General features: G+C 56.5%; 3 protein-coding genes across 11 annotated transcripts in view; all 3 read left to right on the top strand.

Moving 5' to 3' along the window:
* PIP5K1C (phosphatidylinositol-4-phosphate 5-kinase type 1 gamma) overlaps window positions 1–9,715 on the top strand; it is a 49,487-nt gene extending 39,772 nt beyond the window's left edge. For 5 of the 8 annotated variants that reach the window (XM_015651526.3, XM_019009105.2, XM_015651527.3 and 2 more), the window contains 4 exons: window positions 2,223–2,327; window positions 2,563–2,695; window positions 6,761–6,844; window positions 7,700–9,715. In XM_015651526.3, coding sequence (XP_015507012.1) covers window positions 2,223–2,327; window positions 2,563–2,695; window positions 6,761–6,844; window positions 7,700–7,702 — 325 coding nt within the window. In that variant the 3' untranslated portion in view covers window positions 7,703–9,715. Of the gene's footprint in view, window positions 1–2,222; window positions 2,328–2,562; window positions 2,696–3,159; window positions 4,023–6,760; window positions 6,845–7,699 lie in introns of all 8 variants that reach the window. The other 3 variants (XM_015651530.3, XM_015651531.3, XR_004500356.1) reach the window with 2 other exon arrangements.
* A 1,936-nt stretch (window positions 9,716–11,651) lies between these two features.
* CACTIN (cactin, spliceosome C complex subunit) lies at window positions 11,652–17,357 on the top strand. Its single transcript, XM_015651533.2, has 10 exons — window positions 11,652–12,037; window positions 12,403–12,892; window positions 13,745–13,840; window positions 14,302–14,447; window positions 14,537–14,699; window positions 14,804–14,921; window positions 15,156–15,348; window positions 15,675–15,797; window positions 15,932–16,200; window positions 16,672–17,357. Exons 1-10 carry the CDS (start codon window positions 11,859–11,861, stop codon window positions 17,160–17,162), a joined length of 2,268 nt encoding a protein of 755 aa, XP_015507019.1. The 5' UTR covers window positions 11,652–11,858; the 3' UTR covers window positions 17,163–17,357.
* A 1,472-nt stretch (window positions 17,358–18,829) lies between these two features.
* Window positions 18,830–20,303, top strand: part of TBXA2R (thromboxane A2 receptor) — a 7,629-nt gene continuing 6,155 nt past the window's right edge. The window contains exon 1 of one of the 2 annotated variants that reach the window (XM_033520179.1): window positions 18,830–18,965. The gene's annotated coding sequence lies outside the window, so the exon portion shown is untranslated. Of the gene's footprint in view, window positions 18,966–19,209; window positions 19,928–20,303 lie in introns of those variants that run through there. The other variant, XM_015651550.3, reaches the window with a different exon arrangement.

Here is a 20,303-nt window from a genome sequence, read left to right on the forward strand (position 1 = left end):
TCTCTTAGAGGGCTAAGTGGGAATTTCAGCAGTTCCAGGATTTTGGCATGGATGCCAAGCTGCTTCTGCAATCAGAGAATCCCCATTTCTTACATAGAATTTTCTTTGCAAAGCAGATCTCCTAGTTTTGAAAATACTACAGTTATTTGATAGGAAAGGGGACAACAGTGTTGTCCAAATTTACCCACCCACCCAGCACCAGAGTCAAGGAACATCATTTAAGTCCCTTTAAGCAAGTAAGTGAGCCCTGACAGGAGGAACATTCCTCCTCTGACCATCTGCTTGTGGCCTGGGCAAAGTGAAAGGGCTTTGACTTTGTTAGGCACTAAGCACCCTCAGTCCCCACAGAAGTAGTTTCCAGTGTTTTCAGAAATCTGTGAGTCTTCTTCCCTCCTGTGGTGTCTCAGAGCCAAGGGCAAGGAAGGACAGAAATTCTGTGTTGCAGAGGGGTGTCTGATTTTAGAGGCTCATATCATGAAATTATTGTGCATTATTCTGGAAATATTTTGCACCAGTAAAAATTACTCCATTGCCCAAGTCAGCAGGATCTGCACGAGGAGCCAGCAGATGCTGCTGGCTCTGCCCTCACTTTCCAGGACATTGTGTAGGTGTAGTAGGCTTTGAAATTACATCAGAGACTCAATCCTGGGATGTGCCATAGGCAGAGGAGCCTGACATGCTGATGTCCTCTCTCCCTGCAGTCAGTGTTTGGTGCTTGGGAGGAAAGGTCTTTGGAAGATGAGAGTTTTCCCCATGTTACAGGCATCTGCTGTTGTTCCAAGCTTTGAGTGATTTGCTGACTTGCACTGTGAAAAAATCCCTTTCTGTGATAATTCCTAATGAAAATACCTCTGTATGCTGCATGTTGCTGAATCCTGGTAAATTCCTGTTCCTGGAGGGCAGGGACCTGCTCACTGTGTGAAGTGTCAGGGACTTGTGAAGCACCTCATATCCTGCAGAACCCAGTGTTAGAATTTGCTGAAAATTGGAGAGTTAAACCCAGGTCCCAGAGGTGGGGCCCATGTGGCAAATGCAGTGACTTCATCCAAAATAGTTCAGACTCAACGATACCTCATGGAGGGAGGGAGCTGCTGTAGTATGTAACTGCTCATCCAGAAATAGGTTAGATGAATCATTGACCTGGGAGCATTCAGGGAGCTCAGTGGCTTGGTCAGAGTAGATCTGTCTGTCACAGATTTGCCAGAGCTACACTGACCATCTGCAGCTATGGCCACCTTTGCTGTTTTCTGCCTAATTTGTCCCTTTCTAGTACCAGTGCCTCCATGTGCCCTACACATTGGAGAGTAGGGACCTGTGCACTTATGGAACTCTCTGGTGAAAAGCAGTGCAGGCACAAATTTATTAAAGTAAGAATTTACATTCCTGAGCTTAGATGGAAAAATCCTTACCCAATTTACTCAAGAATGTGTCACACCTCTGGTTATTCTGGTCTGCTGGGGAATTCACTCCAGGTTTATGAGGTCCAGCCCTGTGAGGAAGAGTGTAGTGAGTTCTTGCAGGGAGCTGGACAGAAGTGCTTCCCACTGGCCCCAGCTCTGGTGAGAGCCAGCCTGGAGCAGGGCAGTGTTGTCAGTGAACCCAGAGCTCAGCCCTTCTCTGACAACTGCCCCTCAGTTTAGCAGGCTCCTGCTCCTCCTTCCCATAGGGACAGTGGAGCCAGCCCTGCTGGCACAAGTAATTACTTTAATAGTATGAGATATTAAAATGAAGATTGTCAGAAACAGTTTCAGAGTGTGCAGATAAATCTGATCTCAACCCTGGAGCAGCTTTGGTGTGATGGGAGTCTTGAAAGAGGCTCTGGCCTGGTGCCAGGCTAACTCTGGACACAAGTTTTCCCTAGAGGTCAGTTCTCTTTGCTCCAATGCTCCATCTGACACTGCCCATCTTTCCTGCAGCACTAGGTGTTTAACTCCTTTGCTCTTGTCCTCTTTTCACACCTTGTTATTCCTGAGTGCTGCAGTCTTCCAGGACTGACTCTTTTTCCTCAGTCCTGGGAGGTCTGAGTGCTCCCTATGAGCTGAAATCAGCCACTAAGTCTGTGCTGGGAGCGCAGTGTCACAGTAGCAGCAGCAGCTGTGTGCTGGGGCAGAGCTGCACAAGAGGCTTGGCTGGCTCAGAACTGAGTCAGGCTGATCTAAAATTGAGGGCTATGCATAACTCATGCCCAGCTGAGTCTTTGGGCCTGTCTTTTTGGTTTCCAGGTCACACGAGGAGGTGCGGGTCGAGGAGGAGGAGGTTCAGCAAATCAGCGTCGAGCTGGAGCCCAAGTGTGACGTTGAGATTGTAGCTCCTGAAGAAGTCAAAGAGTGAGTGTTTTAGAGTATTGAGCAGAGCCTACACAGTAGCTTTTGAGCTGTGGCTGCTTATGCTGGAGGCTTTTCTGGGCTCATGGTGTTCGGTGAGGCTGAGCACAGTTCTGACCTGACGTGACCTTTCAGGATGTGACAGTATAGCATCTTCCGCTCCTCTGTAATAAATCAGTTTTGCTTGCTCCTGTCCTAACTGCAATGACTGGACTGTCAATTTCTTTCCCCTCTGCAGAGAGGCAGCTTCTTCAGCCTGTGCCATTGTCACATCCACAGCCACCGTAGAGGTGGAGACGGCCAGCCAGGCCTCGGAACCAGCCAGCCAGGCCTCAGATGAAGACGACGTGCCAGTCACAGACATATACTTTGTAAGAGACCTTCTCCACCTGACCCTTGGGGTGTGATGGGAAGGGTTGGACAAGGCTGTCAGTATCTGTCCCAGGCAGTTGGGTGCAGGGCAATGGCTGCCCTGCAGCATCTTGATGTGGAGCACCTTGATACCTTGGTGCTGGGTGGGTTTTTTAATGCAGGGAGCTGGATTAAACTTGGAGATCCCAAAACAGCATCTAGTGGGGCTCACACAGATGGCACTCCTGCTGTGGATGTAGCTGTAGCTATGCTGCTCTACTTCCAAGCACAAGTGCTTATCTAGGCCAGCACATTTGTTCCTGGAACAAGCCAAAGTGATGTGGGTACAACAGAGAGGTTCTTCCTTCCTCAGCCAGCGATCTTGGCTGCTTTCCTGACATAAACATGGCCTAGACCCAAAGGGAGGTGATTACAGAGGGTGACCTTGGGCTCTGGTGAACTCCAACTTTTCCTTTCCCTGCAGGCTGCATTAGGTGATGCAGTGGGAGTCTAGTGCTGAGCCAGGGAGTAAGTTGGTTGTTGGCAGCAGAGTGCCGTGGAGCCTGGCGCTGGTCCTCACTCAGCTCCCACAATGGCTGAGCAACTTCTGCAGACCAGAGAAGAGGTTTTTTAGCAACACGTACCTGTCCCATGGATTCCCAGAGCAGAGCTGAGTGCCTGTCCCATGAGAGCTGAACTCTCTCTCGTGCCTGAGCACTGGAACCCTCATTAAAAGAGGTGCCCGGCTCCTCCCTGCTCCGACTTGTTGCTGTTGGTTCTGTGGTGCTGGAGATGACCTAAGCCCATGCAATGGGCTCCTTCAGGCTAAACTAAAATGCAGCATTGGCCTTTCCCTGGGCTCTTGTGACTCTGCTGCAGAGCTGCTCACTCATTGCCTAGTCACTCTGAGGCTCGTGGGAGCTGTGGAAGGAATCAGCCCTGTTTTACAGCTTGTTTGGGGTTGGATGCATGCTGTTCAAAATGCAAACAGCTCCTCTAACACTGCTGCCCCCTCCTTGCCTGTGGATGGCAGTTGTGTGCAGGCAGATCCTGCCTGCTCCCCTGGCAAGTGTCTTCTAGCAAGGGTCAGCTGTTCTTCCTCCCTGTCCCTGGGCATATGGACTGCCCCCAGCTTGAGGGGCACCTCTATCCAAGAGAAAATTCTGCAGTGTGTTCACAGAGTGTGACTGACTGCTCATCAGCATTTCATACTTCATCTGAGTCTGAGTTTTGCATTAAATGTGTGTCGTGTGCTGTGGAGTGTTTGTCACTGCTGGGATGAAGGGAAAAGCTGATTTGAGTTCCCATGGGTGCTGTCCTTGGAAAACCACTTGAACTGGAGCTCAGGTGAGGTTGCACACCTGTGCTTAAGTAGCACCGCAGCTGCTCCTGCAGGAGTGCTCAGGGGCAGTGGTGGGTGAAGGGATGGTGTGTGCAGAGGAGGATTTGGCCAGTCCCAGGGGACTGTGATCTGATCACTGGAAGTCTGCTCCTGGAGAGCACTTCATTCTCCTGTTCATCCCCAGGGAATAAAAGTGCAGAGTGTGGCAGGGCATGGGCGCCGCTCTTCCCTGCACGGCTTTCCCACCTGCTCACCCGTTCAGGCCTGGAGTTGCCCAACCCCTTGTTTTTTGCTTTCTCTTTCATCCTCTCTTTCACATCACCCTTTTTTTCCTCTGTTTCCTTTCTCACCTCACTTGTCCTGGGGCCACCCAGTTCACAGATGGGAGGTACTGGATTTACTCTCCCCGCCAGCGCAGACTCCGAACTACCTCGCATTCCTCTGGGATTGTAAGTGACCATGCCAGCACAGCATATAGGGGAGCAGAGCTGCAGCTTTGAAACACTGGGGCCAGCACCTCATTTCTCTCAACAGCTAGGGCTCTGGATTGAGTGGGCATTAGGAACCAGCCCAGCAGAAATAGGGGAAGCATATTGAAATGACACCAGTGGATCTCCTTGTAGGATCTGGGAGAATCATGAGCTCTGTCCTGCTTTTATGCAGACTGGTGACAGCTCCTACCCTGGAATGGGTGACAGCAGCGAGGCCCTCGCACAGGTTACCCAGAGAACCTGTGCTTGCCCTCTCCCTGGAAATGTCCAAAGTCAGACTGGATGGGCTTGAAGCAACCTGGGATAGTGGAAGGTGTCCCTGTCCATGGCAAGGAGGGATAGTGAGTGATCTTCCAACCCAAACTGTTCAGTGATTCAAAGTACCAGATCTGGCCAGAGAGGCACTAACCTCTATAGGTGATGTCAGACTCAGCAACTTCAGCCCAGGGAGAGGGTTTTAAAGACACCATTAAGATGTTCTGAAGCTTCTAAAACTCCAGTTTAGCCTGTTGCCCCAGGCAAACAGAGCTGTTTTGGCTTGTGGGGAGCAGCTCAAAAACCAAATGAGACAGGAGGTGGTGCTGAGTTAGGGCTGGTTAGAGCTCTCCAGCCCTTCTCAGCATCACCAGTGTGCTCCCTCCTCACTGAAGGTGTTCTGTGAGCAGGGAGGACTTTCCTTTCCAAAAGATGCAGGGAAGCATTTGAGCTTTTAGGGGCTGAATCTAGAGCTGAGATTGTTCTAGGTTTAGCATTTATCTTCTCAGGCTTTGGGAAGCCAGGGGGTGGTGGCAGTGCTGCCAGAGCCTTGCTGGTGAAGTTTGGTGCTCCCATTTGGGTTACAGGCAGGATGCATGGGGAAGCAGGGTCAGGAATGTGCCCCTGGCCATGGCTGATGGCATGAGGAAGGTGCTGCACTTCTGTGAGCAAACAGGCAACAACTCCTGTCCCTCAGCTGGGTTTGGCTGTTCCAGCACTGGGAGGGGTAATGGCAAGCACTGGATGCTTCTTTATATCCTGCAGCTCCCTGCATGCATCCAGGCTCCTAAAAGGCTCTGAAAGAGACTGGCCAGAGCATGGGGTTCAGTCAGGATGGATGAACCATCATGGATGAAAAAGAGGAGGTTGAACAAGCTTGATGTGGTGGGGAGCTTTCCTGTACCTCTGACAGAGCCCTGTGAGAAGCTCCAGACAGGGGTTTCTCAACCTTCCTTCCTCCTAGCAGTCTCTACTAACGGAGCTGTAGTTACTGGAGGGTTCAGCACGTGGAGCCCAGTGCTTCAAAGCTTCTCTGACTTCTTGTAGTTCACTGTACATTGTAGACTGTCACACTCAGTTCCTGGGCTGGGAATACTTCAGGCTTCTTCCAGGCACCCAGTTCTGCTTCTCTTTCTTTGTAAATGCTAGGCTGGGTCAAAGTGGGGACTCTGTGGGAGCTCCCCTGGAGACAAAAGAGCCTGTTTGCAATGTAAATGGGCCCCCCTGGGAACCCTGGAAGCAGAGACCAGCCCTTGAATCTGTGCTGTGTCAGCAGCAGAGTGTGTCTTCTCACACCAATACCCAGTGCTGTGATAACTGTCCTTCAAGGCATACCTCCCTCCCCTCATTCCTTCCAGGGTCTGGTTGTGTTTTGCCTCCTGTGCTGTACTTGTTCCCATCACCCCATTGTCCCCAAGATCTCAGCAATAACTGTTTCCTTTCTGTGGCCACCATCCACCATGGTCTCACCTCAACTCCGCTGCCTTCTGCAGAGAAGGAGGAAGGCACAGCAAACAAATCCAGTTTCCCTGTAAAAGCCTGGACACCACTCTGTAGCATGCACAGGGCTCTGGAAATGGGAGGGTGACAGCTGGTAGCAGGAGCTGTTACTGCTCTTAGGTAAGTCACTTCCCAAATCTCTCGATTTCTTTGGAGCCGGGTGATGCCATGGCAGGGAGCTGAGGTGCCCCTTACATCTCAAAAGCTCTAAAACTCTGTCCCTACAAGAGGAGAGGTTGTGCCACCCCTACTGCAGCTGGCACAGGTGCCATGTCCCAGTTGGCAGGAAGCAGGTATGTGTTGAGGATGAGGAGGGCTTCTCTGCTGAGAGCTGGCTCTGGGCTCAGTCCTCTCCCTCCAGATGGACAGCTGTTCTTACTGTATTGTTTCCTACTCTTTTTATTTTCTCCTTTTATTTTTTCCTCTTCTCTCCTTTGCTCCCTGCTCTGCTGCTGCTCTCCCTGCATTCTCCCTGCCGTCTCTGGCCACTCTGGCAGCCGACAGACGAGAGGAGTTGGGTTTACTCCCCGCTCCACTATAGCGCTCAGCTCCACTCTGTCTCCGATGAGGAGAGCGATACAGTAAGTGTCCAACAGCCATGTGCTGGGTGCCCGGTGGGTCGAGGTCAGCAGAGTCTGTGCTCCCTCTGCAAAGTCAGCTTGGCCTCTGGCAGTGTGGGGCTCCTGCATGGCTGCAGCAGAGCCCAGCTGCCTCTCAGGTCAGCTCTGTGCTGGCAGAGCCCCGGCCTGCTCAGCAAGGACTCTGGCTTATTCCTGGTTGTTTGGTGCAGGGAAAGCTTTGGAGAGCTCAGGTTTTCCAGATGTTGCCAATTCTGGAGGATGTAGAACAGCCTCTCTGGTTGTGCTGGGAAGTTGGTGGGACGCCGACCTGATTGATGTGGGCACTGGTGCTCAAGGGTTGATCCTCTTTCCCCTCATAACCAGAAAGATATTGAGGGGCTGGAGCATGTCCAGAGAAGGGAGTGGAGCTGGGGAAGGGGCTGGAGCACAAGTGTGATGAGGAGAAGCTGTGGGGGGACTCAGCCTGGAGAAAAGGAGGCTCAGGGAAGATCTTGCTCTCCACAGCTCCCTGACAGGAGGATGCAGCCAGGTAGTGGTCAGGCTCTGCTCCCAAGGAACAAGGGACAAGACAAGAGGAAACAGCCTCAAGCTGTGCTAGGGGAGGTTTAGGTTGGATATTTGGTAATGTTTCTTGACTGAAAGGGGGTTGTCAGGTATTGGAACAGGCTGCCCAGGGCAGTGGTGACATCACAGTCCCTGGAAGTGTTCAAATGATGTGTGGCTGTGGCACCTGGGGACATGGGTTAGTGGTGAACATAGTGGTAGAACTGGGCTGATGGCTGATATGGGTATTGGAGGTCTTTCCCCACCGTAACAATTCCATGATTCTGTGACTCTCTTCTCTGCCTCTTGCAGTAATCTCTATGCAGACACAGAAGTCCCAGAGAGCAGCGATTCCCTCTGCAGGTCGATGTGTTCCCTTTTCGTTGATGCAGCCATTCCAGTGGGATGGGGAAGAGCTTGCTGACACCAGTATTGCTGCACTGCAGGATCCTGGGTACTGCGTTTCAGAATGGAGCAAAACTATAACCATGTATTTCTACTTACCCCAGATGTGGGCAGCAAAGAAACCACCCACTCACCCGCAGCTCCCAGCAGAGAATTCCAGCTGGGTGTAGAGAATCCTGGGTAGTAACACAGTGTTTTCCAGACGTGCACTACCGTAGCTACCTATCCATGTGTGATACTGTGAACCTTTTTAATTTTTTAATCATGTATTTATTTCTTTTATCTTTGCACAGAGACAGCACAAATGTGCTTTTTTAAAGATTTAGTTTACTGCACTTTTTTTTCTTTTTTTCCTTTTTTTTTCCCTTTTTTTTTTTTTTTTTTTTGTCATATATTTGTGCATCAAAGAGGAGCATGAGACTTCACTGAAGAATGGGTAGGAGCACGTTGCTGGGGAGGGCAGAGAGTGGAGTGGCTTCATGTGAGGCAGCAGAGTGTGGTCTGACCAGCTGAGGGAGTCAGGAGGTTTAAGGCTGTCCAGACTCTGCCACGGTTTTTCCAAGTGGCCCAAGGCGAGTCACTAAACCACTCTGTGCCTCAGTTTCCCCCGTGCTAATGGGTGCACAGTACCTGCTTCTGTTACAGCACTTAAACCCTGGGATGAAAGGTGCTATGAAAATGAAATGTATTAAAGGCCATGGAATAGAATTGCTCCCATGTTACCATAGTTCAAAGTAGCCATGCCAATTCACTTGGATCCAAACTCTCTAGTGACTTCTCCTGTCTGTAACACTGTGCGGGGCAGCACACAGTTCCTGGTGACAGTGATGTGGATTCCTCAGCTCTCCCTGAAGTCAGGATGGGTTGCACCTTCACCTTGTGCTGCACTGCTGCACCACTCCTCCCTCTGTGCTTGGAGTCCACACTTCATCCAACCGGCCGCCGCCTGCTCCAGACCAGTGGGAACTGGGCACCTCCAAAGCCTGGCCACGTTGGAGGGCGAGTTCCCCACTCTGCCCAGCCCACGTGGGGCTTGTCCAGACCCTGCATCCTCCTGGAGCCACTCAGCCCTTCACGTGCTCATGGCTGTACCCTGGGGTCACGGACGCTGGGTTCACACTGTCCCCTCTGCCCCTCAGGGCAGGCAGGGAGACAAGGGAGACAAGGGTACATCCACACACTGGAGGCAGGAAGGGGAGCCTGGCTCCACCGCAGAATTGTGCCAGCACTGCTGTGCTCATGGACTCTTGGACAGAAAGCTGGGTGACTGGGGTGTTGCCTGGGGTCACATCTGCTGGTGGAAATCCCTGCTGCGGGTGTCTTAGAGGGTTTGCTTTACAAGAGCTGTGAGCTATAGGTGAGAGAATTTGATGTCACGGGGTAGTGTTCAGGTTCATCCATCAGCAGTATACGTATCATAGCATAGTCTGGAATCCAGCAATCCCAGCCTCATCTCCCAGAGAGAAAACAGGAAATCCTTTAGAACAGAGGGAGACAGGTCTTGTTCGTGTGCTTTATGAACCTCACTTGAGAAAGAGGGTTGAAATCTCTATTCCCTTTACAACTGTCCTTGGGATTCCATGTAGAGCGATGAGGAAGCGGGACCCTGCTCTCAGACCTCAGTCCCCACAATTTGTCTTCACAGCAGCACTCAGGAGCAGTTATGTTGGGTCCCAGAAGGTAGCGGGGCTGATGGGAAGCTCTTCCTTCTGTACTGTACTGAATTTAGTGAGAATCTTCAGGAATTGATGGTTTTTTCTTGCCCAGAATACAGGACCTGGACTTCCCTTCCCTGCCTGTAGATGCAGAAGGCTGTGAGTTTTGCTTCTTGGGAGCACAAGTCTGAAGATTGTGCAAGTTGCTGCTGTTCATGTATCTGTGTATTTACCAAATAGTCTATCAAAAGTCTCTCAAAAAACTTTACCCTGTTGCTGCTTGGCAGCTTGTTTTCCCAGCTGCAGCTCCTGCCCCATCCCACCTTCCTGTGCCAGCCGGGGGGCTCTGCAGGCTGGGGGGGCTCAGGGGTTCGTGAAGGGGAATGGGAACCGTGCAATACCTACAGCCTCATCTGCCTTTGGGTTCAAGGCAAGTGACTTCAAAAAGCTAAAATTCAGCCTCTTTTTCCTCCAGCAGTGTGTGTGGAACAGCTAGAGGGAGACACATCCCTACTGCAGTTGCTGCTGTTGGGTGCTGTGCTGGAGGAGGGGGCTCTAGGGGGAAACTGGGGTGGGCTTGAGCTGTTCTGACCCAGGCCCCTGCCCTGGGACCACCTCAGTCAAGGGCTGGAGGGTTTGGCCTCATCAGGACTTTCCAGCCACCTGAAGTCAAGCATCTTTTTTGAGATGGTTTAAGCATCATTGATGGAGATTTAATTCTTTCCCCTCGTTTCTAGGGGGTCTCTAAAGCTGCTTGGCCTCTGTACCCAGAGTGTCCCAGAGAATGAGCTTTGTGAGCTGGAGCTCTGCTTGGGTCCTGAGAGAGGGGAGTGAACCCAGAGCTCCTGCAGCACATTCATTCAAAGAACTGTCTTCCCCTTTTGAGATGATCATTGTGCAGTTCTATAATGCTGGACAGGGTGGGGTGGTCCTGTAAGAGGGCAAGCAAAGGCTTAGAACAGCTCTGTCAAGGGGACAAGGAGGAACCTTCCTGTAGGCAGATGTTGATCTGAAATAGTTACTGCCCCTGTTCAGGCTGGCACAGTCCCTGCCATGTCACCTCCTGTCCCAGCAGTTCAGTGCTGGGGAACTGTTTGGCCTCTGATTCCCACAGAGGCTGAAAGGGCCTTGGCTTTTAGCACTCATTCTTGACCCCCTCTGCACTCCGCTGCAGGGGAGCAGCAGAAGCTCTGGAGCATGTCACAGGCACCACCAGTGCTGCTTGGGCAGGAACAGCACTTGACCATGGGAAGAGTGTCCTTGGTCTGAGTGTTCCTTCAGCTGCACTTCAGCTCATTCTCAAGTTGCTGTTCTCTGCGGGGCTCTCTTGAGTGACCCAGCAGGTGCTGTCCAGGCAATCCATCATTAAAGAAGGCACCACAAGTCTTGTACTCTGAGGACAGCCCCTTCCCATATAGGGAACACTGCTGTCCTTCATCCCCCGCTGTCCCAGCTGAGATCTCAGACTCTTTGGGACATGCCCTGACCACTGCCTGGTGCTGGGGCTGCAGGTAAACTCCCTGCTAGGTAAGAGGCTGGCAGGAGAAAATGGGCATCTCTGTCCCTGTATGAGCTTGCAGTCAGGCTTCTCTAAAGGCTCTGGGGCAAACCCAGGAGCTCATAGAGAGATCCTCAACACGCGCAGAGGGAACGCAGCTTTGGGCTGCCACTGCCTGTCCGGCCACATGTGCTGGAATTGCACTTTGGGGAGTTTTTTAGTGAAGCCAGAGCACTCTTAGGTCTTGGTCCAAGACACACAGAGGCGTTTGCAGGGCTCCATTGCCCCCCACATTCCCCTTCTCATTTCCAGCCACTGCTCCAGCGCTTCCCGAATGCACAAGGAGAAAGCCAGGGCTGAGGTGTCTTGGGTCATGTCTGAGGGGTTTTTTCTGTCCATGTCTGTCCTGGTGGCTGTCCCTGTCCCCACGCGTGTCCCGGTGGATGTCCCCGTGGATGTCGCTGTTCCCATACATGTCCGTGTCCGCGCTGCGCGTGAACCGTGTGCCGAATGTACGGCGGAGGGGGAGCGGGCGCTGCGGCCGGACGGGGAGGCCGATGTTGGGGTGTTACCCCGTCTCTGTTCCGGGGACTCGAAGCGTGAGCGCTTTTTGTTTTCTTTCTCGGTTCTGAGGGTTTTCCCCCTCCTTCTCCGGGGAGCCCCTTTTCCAGAGATCTGTACCCCGCTCTGATAAAGCGTTCTGCAGTCTGTGCTGTGCTCTCCAGGGTGTCCGCCTCCTCTGTGGGCGCCGCGGGCGCGGATCGGGACTGGCGGGAGGGGCTGCGCTCCGCCCCACACGGGGCTGCCCCGCTACCCGCCTGTCTGCGCTGGGGCGGGGCGGGCGCAGGCGGACGGCGGGGCAGCCTGGTGCGCGGAGCCGCTGCGAGGCCCCGGGGCGGAGCCGCCGCCGCTCATGGGTTCCGGGTCGCGCAGCCCGGCCCGGGGCGGCCGCTCGGAGCGGGAAAGGAACCGGGACCGGGAAAAGGAAAGGGATCGGGATCGGGGACGCTCGCGGTCCGGGAGCCGCGGGCGGCGGCACCGCAGCCGGAGTAAGAGCCGGAGTCGGGGCCGACGCCGGGAGCCGAGCTCGGGGTGAGTGGGCGCCTGGGCCGGAGCGGCCGCGCGGTGTCTGTGGGGGAGCGGGCCCGGGGGAGCGGAGCTGCTGTGCCTGGGCCCACGCGGCCCGAACCGCTGTCCCCACCGCGGGCCCGGCGGGGGACGGGAGGGAGTGCAGGTCCCGCCGGCGTCGGGTAGGGCCGAGGACTGGAGGCGGGCGGGCGGTCTCAAGGCAAACACCGGCCTGGGGTGATCGGGGGTGGGGGGTGCAGGTACCCATCGCTGTCTCGGCGCTGCCGGTGGCGCCGGTGCTGGACCGGCCTCACCTGCGGCGGAAAGACGCTCCGTGCCCGGCACGGCCGTAGTCTCCTCCCGCTGAAGTCCGGCTGTGCCCCCCCCAGCTCGGACTTCGGCGATGAGAGACAGAAATGGAAAAAGAAGAAAAGGAGCAGCAGCCGGGACCGGCACCATAAGGACCGGAGGAAACAGCGCTCACGGTCCCGGGGCCGCTCCTCCGACTCCAGCCCGGAGCGCGGGCGGGACAGGGCAGCGCGGAGCCGGGAGCGGCGCCGCAGGAGGGATGGATCCAAGTCCTCCGTGTCTTCCGTCAGCTCCCCCTCCCCGCCACGGCCCCGGGGCCGAGAGGAGCCGGGGCAGCAGCTGAGCCTGCAGGAGCGGCTGAGGCTGAGGGAGGAGAAGAAGAAACAGGCGGCTCTGCTAAAGGCCCTGGAGACACCCGAGGAGAAGCGAGCACGGAGGTTGGCCAAGAAGGAGGCCAAGGAGAGAAAGAAGCGGGAAAAGATGGGCTGGGGTGAGGAGTATATGGGTTACACCAACACTGACAATCCCTTCGGGGACAACAATCTGCTGGGCACATTCATCTGGAGCAAGGTGAGCTCTGCACTGTCCCTGCAGCCAAAGGGAACATGCAGGGGCAGTCAGTGGCATCTGTGCCTGAGATGGGCTCTGTATCCAGGGCAGTGAGATAAGATTGAGGGCAGGAGAGGATCTTGGAGCTGCTGGGAGAGCACCAGCTGACTGCTGGGCAGCATTTACTGGGTCAGGGACATGGAGATGGTAAAGGGAGTGCAGCATTTCTGCTACAGTAGTGACAGAGAACTGGGAACATTCAGGTTAGAGAGAAGAGAAGGCTCTCTGGAGAAGAGGAGGCTCTGGGTAGACCTTAGAGCTCCTTCCAGTGACTACAAAGGCTTTCAGGAGAGCTGGAGAGGAAATGGACAAGGACCTGGAGTGGCAAGACAAGGGGAAGGGCTTCCCACTGCCAGAGGGCAGGGTTAGATGAGATATTGGAAAGGAATTGTTGGCTGGGAGGGAGGGGAGGCCCTGGCACAGGGTGCCCAGAGCAGCTGGGGCTGCCCCTGGATCCCTGGAAGTGTCCAAGGCCAAGTTGGGTGGGGCTTGGAGCACCCTGGTCTAGTAGAAGGTGTCCCTGGCCATGACAGGAAGTAGAACAAGATGATCTTTAAGGTCAGGTACTGTTGTTGTAACAGATATTCCATGATACTGCTGTGCTGACACCTCACCAGGCCAAATGGGCTATGTGGGCTGGGCCTGGGTTTGCTGAGGGGCTTCAGGAGCAGCGTTTGAGTGATTTAGGGACCTTCAACAGCATCAGACCTTACTGGAGCAGCAGAAATGGGTGAATGGAATAGCATTTGCTGGCCAGTGAGGGGCTGTGGAGGTCCTTGGGTTCCACAGCTTCCCTTGGCTGTTCTGTTAAAGGCACTGGAAAAGAAAGGGATCAGCCATCTGGACGAGAAGGATCTGAAGGAGAGGAACAAGCGAATCCAGGAGGACAATCGCCTGGAGCTGCAGAAGGTGGGCTTAGATATACTTTCCATGTCACTGCCTGACAGAGAGCCCTGTTTACAGCCTGGTTCTCTCCATCTCTCACTGGGAAGTCCCCATGTTCTTCTCTGGGGTGTGTCCAGTCTGTAGGATTGTGGGGGTTATAGAACCCTGGTTTCTGCTATTCCAGGATGAGAAACCTCTTCCCTTGGGGTTGAGCCCAAGGAGCTCAGTAGGTGCTGAGGAGGACAATTCCAGGTCACTACACTGAGGCACTCAGTTGTGCCTGTGTCCCCTGTCTCCCATAGGGCTGGCAGTGAGCCCAAGCAACCTGGCCCTGCTGTCTCCCCACTCTCCAGGAGCTTGGGCTGATGGCAGGAGCCAAGACAACTCAGGAACAGGTCATGTTATGGTTGTGTCCTCAAGCAGGTGTCTGGTGTCTGCACATTGGCCCATCCACAGTGGCCTCACAGCTCTTTCACTCTGGGCAGGTGAAGCAGCTGCGTCTGGAGCGGGAACGGGAAAAAGCCATGCGGGAGCAGGAGCTGGAGATGCTGCAGCGGGAGAAAGAGGCAGAACACTTCAAAACCTGGGAGGAGCAGGAGGACAACTTTCACTTGCAACAGGCCAAGCTGCGGTAGGTGTGCACCTGCTCAGAGCTGGGCCTGGCAGGGAGCAGAGGATGGCACTGCTCAGTGTCCCCCACTGTTCCTCTCACTTCACCAGGTCTAAGATCCGGATTCGGGATGGGAGGGCGAAACCCATTGATCTTCTGGCCAAGTACATCAGCGCAGAGGATGATGACCTGGCCGTGGAGATGCATGAGCCCTACACCTTCCTAAATGGCTTGACTGTCTCTGACATGGAGGACCTGGTGGAGGACATCCAGGTGCCTGCTCTACTGGCCCTCTGCCTGGGTTCAGGGCTTCTGTATCAGCTCTGCTTTCCTGCCCATGGTGTGGAGCAGGTGCCTGATGTGTCTCCTGCCTGCAGGTATACATGGAACTGGAGCAAGGGAAGAACGTGGACTTCTGGAGGGACATGACCATCATCACGGAGGATGAGATAGCCAAGCTTCGCAAGCTGGAGGCTTCTGGGAAAGGAGGACCAGGTGAGCAGGAGAACAGAGCCTGGTGTGGGTGTCGGGGATTGTGAATGGTGGGTCATGCAGGACACAGGTTCTGCCATGTGTGCTCAGGCTCAGAGGGGCTGTCTTGGATCTGCTGGATGGAGGCTGTGGCTATGGCAGCTGTCCCCGGCTGGGGTCTGGCCTCCTGCTGTCAGCAGAACTGGGATGAGTGCAGCTGAGTGCCTGAAGACTGACCAGCTGCCCTCACCTGTCCAGGGGAGCGTCGGGATGGTGTCAACGCCTCGGTCAGCTCAGATGTGCAGTCCGTGTTCAAGGGGAAGACATACAACCAGCTGCAAGCTCTGTACCAGGGTATTGAGAGCAAGATCCGGGCAGGAGGGCCCAACCTGGACATCGGGTACTGGGAGAGTCTTCTGCAGCAGCTGAAGGCTTACATGGCTCGGGCCAGGTGAGACCAGAGAGTGGGGTAGCGCAGACCTGCCATGGGCAGAGCTGGGGAGGCATAAACCTAGTTGGTGGAGGGAATGGGGGAGGATGTTCTGCATTCTCTGAGATGGCTGATTTCCAAGAGGGGAGCAGAGCAGGACACCTAGTCCCTTCTGCAGTGGTGATGTTTAGTGAGGTCTCCAAGAGGGAACTGGACTGGGGCTTATTTAGCCCAAAGCCACCCAAGTCCAGCAGGTTTCTGCTCATGGAGGTGGGTGTCACAGCTTTGGGCAGTGGGAGTGAGGTGGACGTGCTGGGTGGGACCCAACGGCTCCTCTCCTCTCTCAGGTTGCGGGAGCGGCACCAGGACGTGCTGCGTCAGAAGCTGTACAAGCTGAAGCAGGAGCAGGGTGTGGAGAGTGAACCACTCTTCCCCATCATCAAGCAGGAGCCAGCTTCCCCCAGTGACAGGTGAGCAAACACCCGGGCCTGTCCCTGGGCACAAAGACAGTCTTGAGCTCTCACCCTTCCCAAGGCAGAGCTCAGGAGAGCAGCGAACAAGAGTACCATCTCCATCCCAGTCCTCTCTTCTCCCTTCCATGCAGGCTGGATCCCGAGGAGAGCCTTGAGGCACAGCCAGGGCCCTCCTCAGAGCCAGAGGCAGAGCAGGATGCAGAGGCCAAGGGAGATGCAGAGGGGGAGGCTGTGCTGATGGAGGAGGATCTGATCCAGCAGAGCCTGGATGACTACGACGCGGGCAAGTACAGCCCCCGGCTGTTGGGCCCCAATGAGTTGCCCTTCGATGCCCACGTTCTGGAGGCCGAGGAGGACACGCACCGGCTGCTGCTCCTGCGCCAGCAGCTCCAGGTGACAGGTGAGCCCCGGGCAGGCCCTGTGCCCACCAGCTTTGCAGCCTGCCCGGCCTGGAGGGTGTGCAGTGGTTCAGGATGCAGGGCTGGAGGAAGACACTGCCCTCAGGAAAGGGTAAGAGCTGGATCTGGGGCAGGCACCCAGAGCTGACCTGAGCAGTGCCCCTAGAGCAAAGGGCACTGTGGTCTGGGCAGGAGCAGGTAGAAGATCATGCTCAGGCTGATGGTGTGCCCTGGGGGACCTGCCTCAGCACCACCAAGGTGTTTGGCTGCAGACAGGCAGGAGGGGTGTTTTGGTTGAGTCTTCTAGCACAACTCGGTCCAGTGCCACTCAGAGTCAGCGGGGCAGCCTGTGCATTCCCGTGTCCAGTTCTGCATCACAGCAGCTCCTTCTCTCTGCATGCCTTGGAGCAGTGTTGCATGGCCCAGGCCTGGCTGGCACTGCAGAACCTGATGTCACCTCTCCTCCCCTATAGGTGATGCTTCCGAGAGCACCGATGACATCTTCTTCCGTAAGGCCAAGGAGGGCATGGGCGCGGACGAGGCGCAGTTCAGCGTGGAGATGCCGCTCACAGGCAAGGCCTATCTGTGGGCTGACAAGTACCGGCCACGCAAGCCCCGCTTCTTCAACCGTGTGCACACAGGCTTTGAGTGGAACAAGTACAACCAGACCCACTATGACTTTGACAACCCCCCCCCCAAGATCGTGCAGGGCTATAAGTTCAACATCTTCTACCCTGATCTCATTGACAAGCGCTCGACGCCCGAGTACTTCCTGGAAGCCTGCCAGGACAACAAGGACTTCGCCATCCTGCGCTTCCATGCCGGGCCACCCTATGAGGACATCGCCTTCAAGATCGTCAACAGGGAGTGGGAGTATTCCCACCGGCATGGCTTCCGCTGCCAGTTTGCCAATGGCATCTTCCAGCTCTGGTTCCACTTCAAGCGTTACCGTTACCGCCGGTGAGGGGCTGCTCAGCGCCTTCAGACCCCGTCAGGGGTGGGCAGGGGTCTCATCCCACAGCACAGACACTGTTCCATGGATGTCCCCAAGGCCTGGCCCAGCACTGGGCATGTTCCTGAGGCTTTTCTCTGTCCTTGCATTTATCATGAAGGACCCTGAGACTTTGGTATAAATAAAAAAGGGTTGTTTTAGCCATGAGATCCTGGGCATGGTCACCCCTACTGCTCCTGTGCGACATCACCAGCCAGTTCCACTCTGGGAACTCTCCTGGGGACTGGATAATGCTTGGGCTGGGGTGTCCTCACCCCTGTGTCTCTGGGGTCTGTTAGCCCATCCCCACAGCATCAGCCCCTGTGCTCCCTGCCCCACTCCAGCCCCCTCCCAATCCCAGCACCTCCCCTTACCAGTGCCAGACCAGTCCAGCTGCTGCTCCCCAGCTGGAGTCACAGGGCCCTTGACTTCACCAGCCCAGCGCTGCCCTGTGTCCTGCTTCATAAAGGGGCCCTTCACCCTCTCCCGGGCCTCATTCCTGGCATGTCCTCCCCTGGGATCTGGCCTCCCCAGCCTGGGAGCACCGCCACATCTCTCAGTCCTGGCTGTGGCATGGGAGGCTTTAGCGCTGCCAGGCGCCTGCTCTGGTGGAGCAGAAGAGAGAAATGCTGGTTGGGATATTTCCTTACAGGGGAAAATCCGGATTCCAGAGCCTGCAGTCCCTCCCACACCATGCCTGTGAGGCTCTCCCTGCCCTGGGCAAAAAGCAGCTGCACTCCCCAGTATCCCGTTGAGCTGGGCGTTCCTGAGGGCCTTTAGTGATGTTCAGAGAGGTTTTTGGGCACCCTAGGGGCACTTCAGGGTTGAGCTGAGACTCACTGGTGTTGGTCCCATGAGATAATGACCATGGGCACAGCTACACTCCTCTGGGCTCACCCAATGTGGCTCTATCCCCACAAGCCCCCAACCCCTGAGGTATGCTGCTCAGGCAGGCAGGATGGGGTGCTGATGAGTAGTGCCCAGGGGTGCAGGAAATCTTTGCCCTGGCTTCACTGTGAGGCCATTTCCTACCTGCATCTACCCTCTCCCCAGTACAGGTCCATGGTGCAGGGACTTACAGGGCTGCCCAGGTCCCCCAGCACTAGGGTAGAGCCAGCCCTGCTGTGCTGGGGCCTCCAAGGCCTTGGGGGCTGCCTGATGGCTGAGGGAAGTTGCCTCGTCCTGCTGCTGGCTCTGCTGGCAGGACACAGCCCCAGAGCCATCGTGGGAGCTGGTGCTCAGGAGGCTCCCATGCCTGCCCTGGCCACCCACACTTGCGCTTGGCCTGCCTCCAGATGGGGGTGGGGGACCCCAAGTGCTTTGGTCCTGCACATGGGTACCCCCTCCCCATCCTGCCAGACATCCCCAGGGCCAGCAGCTGCACCGGACATATTCCCTGGCCTCTCCTTCCTGTGAGTTATTTCCAGCTGCTGCCTGTGCAGGGGGGCTTCGGGGCTCAGCGCAGGAAGTGAGTGAAGGCCTGGCCAGGGAGGAGGAAATGGGAAAAAAACCCAAACCCCAAAGCTGGTGTTTGGTGGCCACCCTGCGCAGCTGCCAGGCAGAGCCTCCCTCCCCATAGCCCATCCCTTTCCTTCCTGGGCATACAGAGATGTGGGGGAATTCCCCCCAAAACGTCCCACTGTATCTCTAGCCGGAACAGCAAGAGCTTGTCCTGTTCCAAGCACTGCATTTCCCTGCACGTCTGACTCCAGGCCCTGGATGGGGTCACTGAACAGGCACAGGAGCCTGAGCCCCGAGAGCTGCTGCAGCCTCTGGGTATGTGCCAGGGCCAGATCAGGGACTGGATCCGTCTGAAGCCCCTAACACCTTTACCCTGATCTGGCTGCTCTCACTGCCCCTAACCCACATCTCCCCTACGTTTTGGGGGAAGCTGCAGGTGTAGCCCTGAGCTGTGCAGGGGGAAACGACTGTTTAATACCCGGGCGGGGCAGTCGGTGGAGCTGGCCCGTGTCCCATCATCCGTGAGCGCAGCTGCTCCCGGACACACCCGGCCCCACCCGGGACAGCAGCGGCTGCCGAGCCCCGCGCGTTTCGCTGGCGGTGGGGCCACTCGTGCTCCCCGCACACAGAGCCGCAATCCACTGCTGCGGGCTGGCCCTGCCTTCCGCCCGGGCTTTCTCTTTGCTCCAAGCCAAGGGATAGCGGGATGATGGGCTTTGTAGCCCCCTCACTGCCTAGCAGCCAATGCCAGGAAAACCTGCCTGGCCATCAAGCTGAGCGCCGAGCCGCTGTACCCCTTGCCTTGACGGGATGTCCCCGCGTCCCCCGTGGGCTCAGGTGCTCCCAGCTCTTCGGAGCTGAGGAAGACGCCGCGGCCAGAGCCGAGCTCTGCCCTCCTCGGCGGAGCACGAGGAGAAGCAACGGAGGCTATCGCGTCCTGAGACCGTGGGAGGGAACAGTGCCTGGGGACGTGCCACCCCAGCTGGTCTCGGGTTTGGACAGCGCAGCGACATCCTTAGCTGGGAGCTGTCGGGCCGGGAAAACCCCCGGGAGCGAATCCCTCCCCAGGGCAGGGACGGCCGGGGACCCTGGCCCTCGGCCACACCAGCGCCCGGAGCCGCAGCTTCCTCTCCCTTCTCGGGTCCCGGGGTCGCTGCGGGGCTCGGCGGGGACGCCCCCTCTGTTGGACCCCACCGCGGTGCGGGTCCCGCTGGAGGGGCGGCACGGCCGGACCCCCTGCCCCAAGCGCCCGGGCAGGGACTCACTGGAGTAAACAAGTGAGTAACGGGGCGGGAACCCAGCCCCGACACGGACCCAGCCGCGGGTGTCTCCGCCGGGAAGGCTTTGGGCGCCGGCACCGGGGGGGGCTGGACCGCAGAGACTCTGCCGGCTCCCCGGGGCGGTTCCCGGGCCAGGGGCGATGGGGCCGGGGGGCGACCCCCGCCTGGAGGCCCGTCCCGTGCAGGGAAGGAGCGGAGAAGGACGGGGCCGGGTCTGGGGGGCGTAGCGAGCCCGACGCTTCCCCCGCCCCGCCGCGGAGCTGAGCTGAGCTGAGCCGAGCCGGGCCGGGCTGAGCCGAGCCGGGCTGAGCCGAGCCGGACTGAGCCGAGCCGGACTGAGCCGAGCCGGACTGAGCCGAGCCGGGCTGAGCCG

The sequence above is a fragment of the Parus major genome, chromosome 28, assembly GCF_001522545.3.
Source record: "Parus major isolate Abel chromosome 28, Parus_major1.1, whole genome shotgun sequence".
Taxonomy (NCBI): Eukaryota; Metazoa; Chordata; class Aves; order Passeriformes; family Paridae; genus Parus; species Parus major.

Excerpts from the sequence above, each read along its gene's own strand:
- CACTIN (XM_015651533.2), top strand. The coding sequence starts at position 11,859 with ATGGGTTCCGGGTCGCGCAGCCCGGCCCGGGGCGGCCGCTCGGAGCGG. Across the intron at positions 13,841-14,301 it reads ATCGCCTGGAGCTGCAGAAG|GTGAAGCAGCTGCGTCTGGA; the intron begins GTGGGCTTAGAT and ends CACTCTGGGCAG. Across the intron at positions 15,798-15,931 it reads CCAGCTTCCCCCAGTGACAG|GCTGGATCCCGAGGAGAGCC; the intron begins GTGAGCAAACAC and ends CCTTCCATGCAG.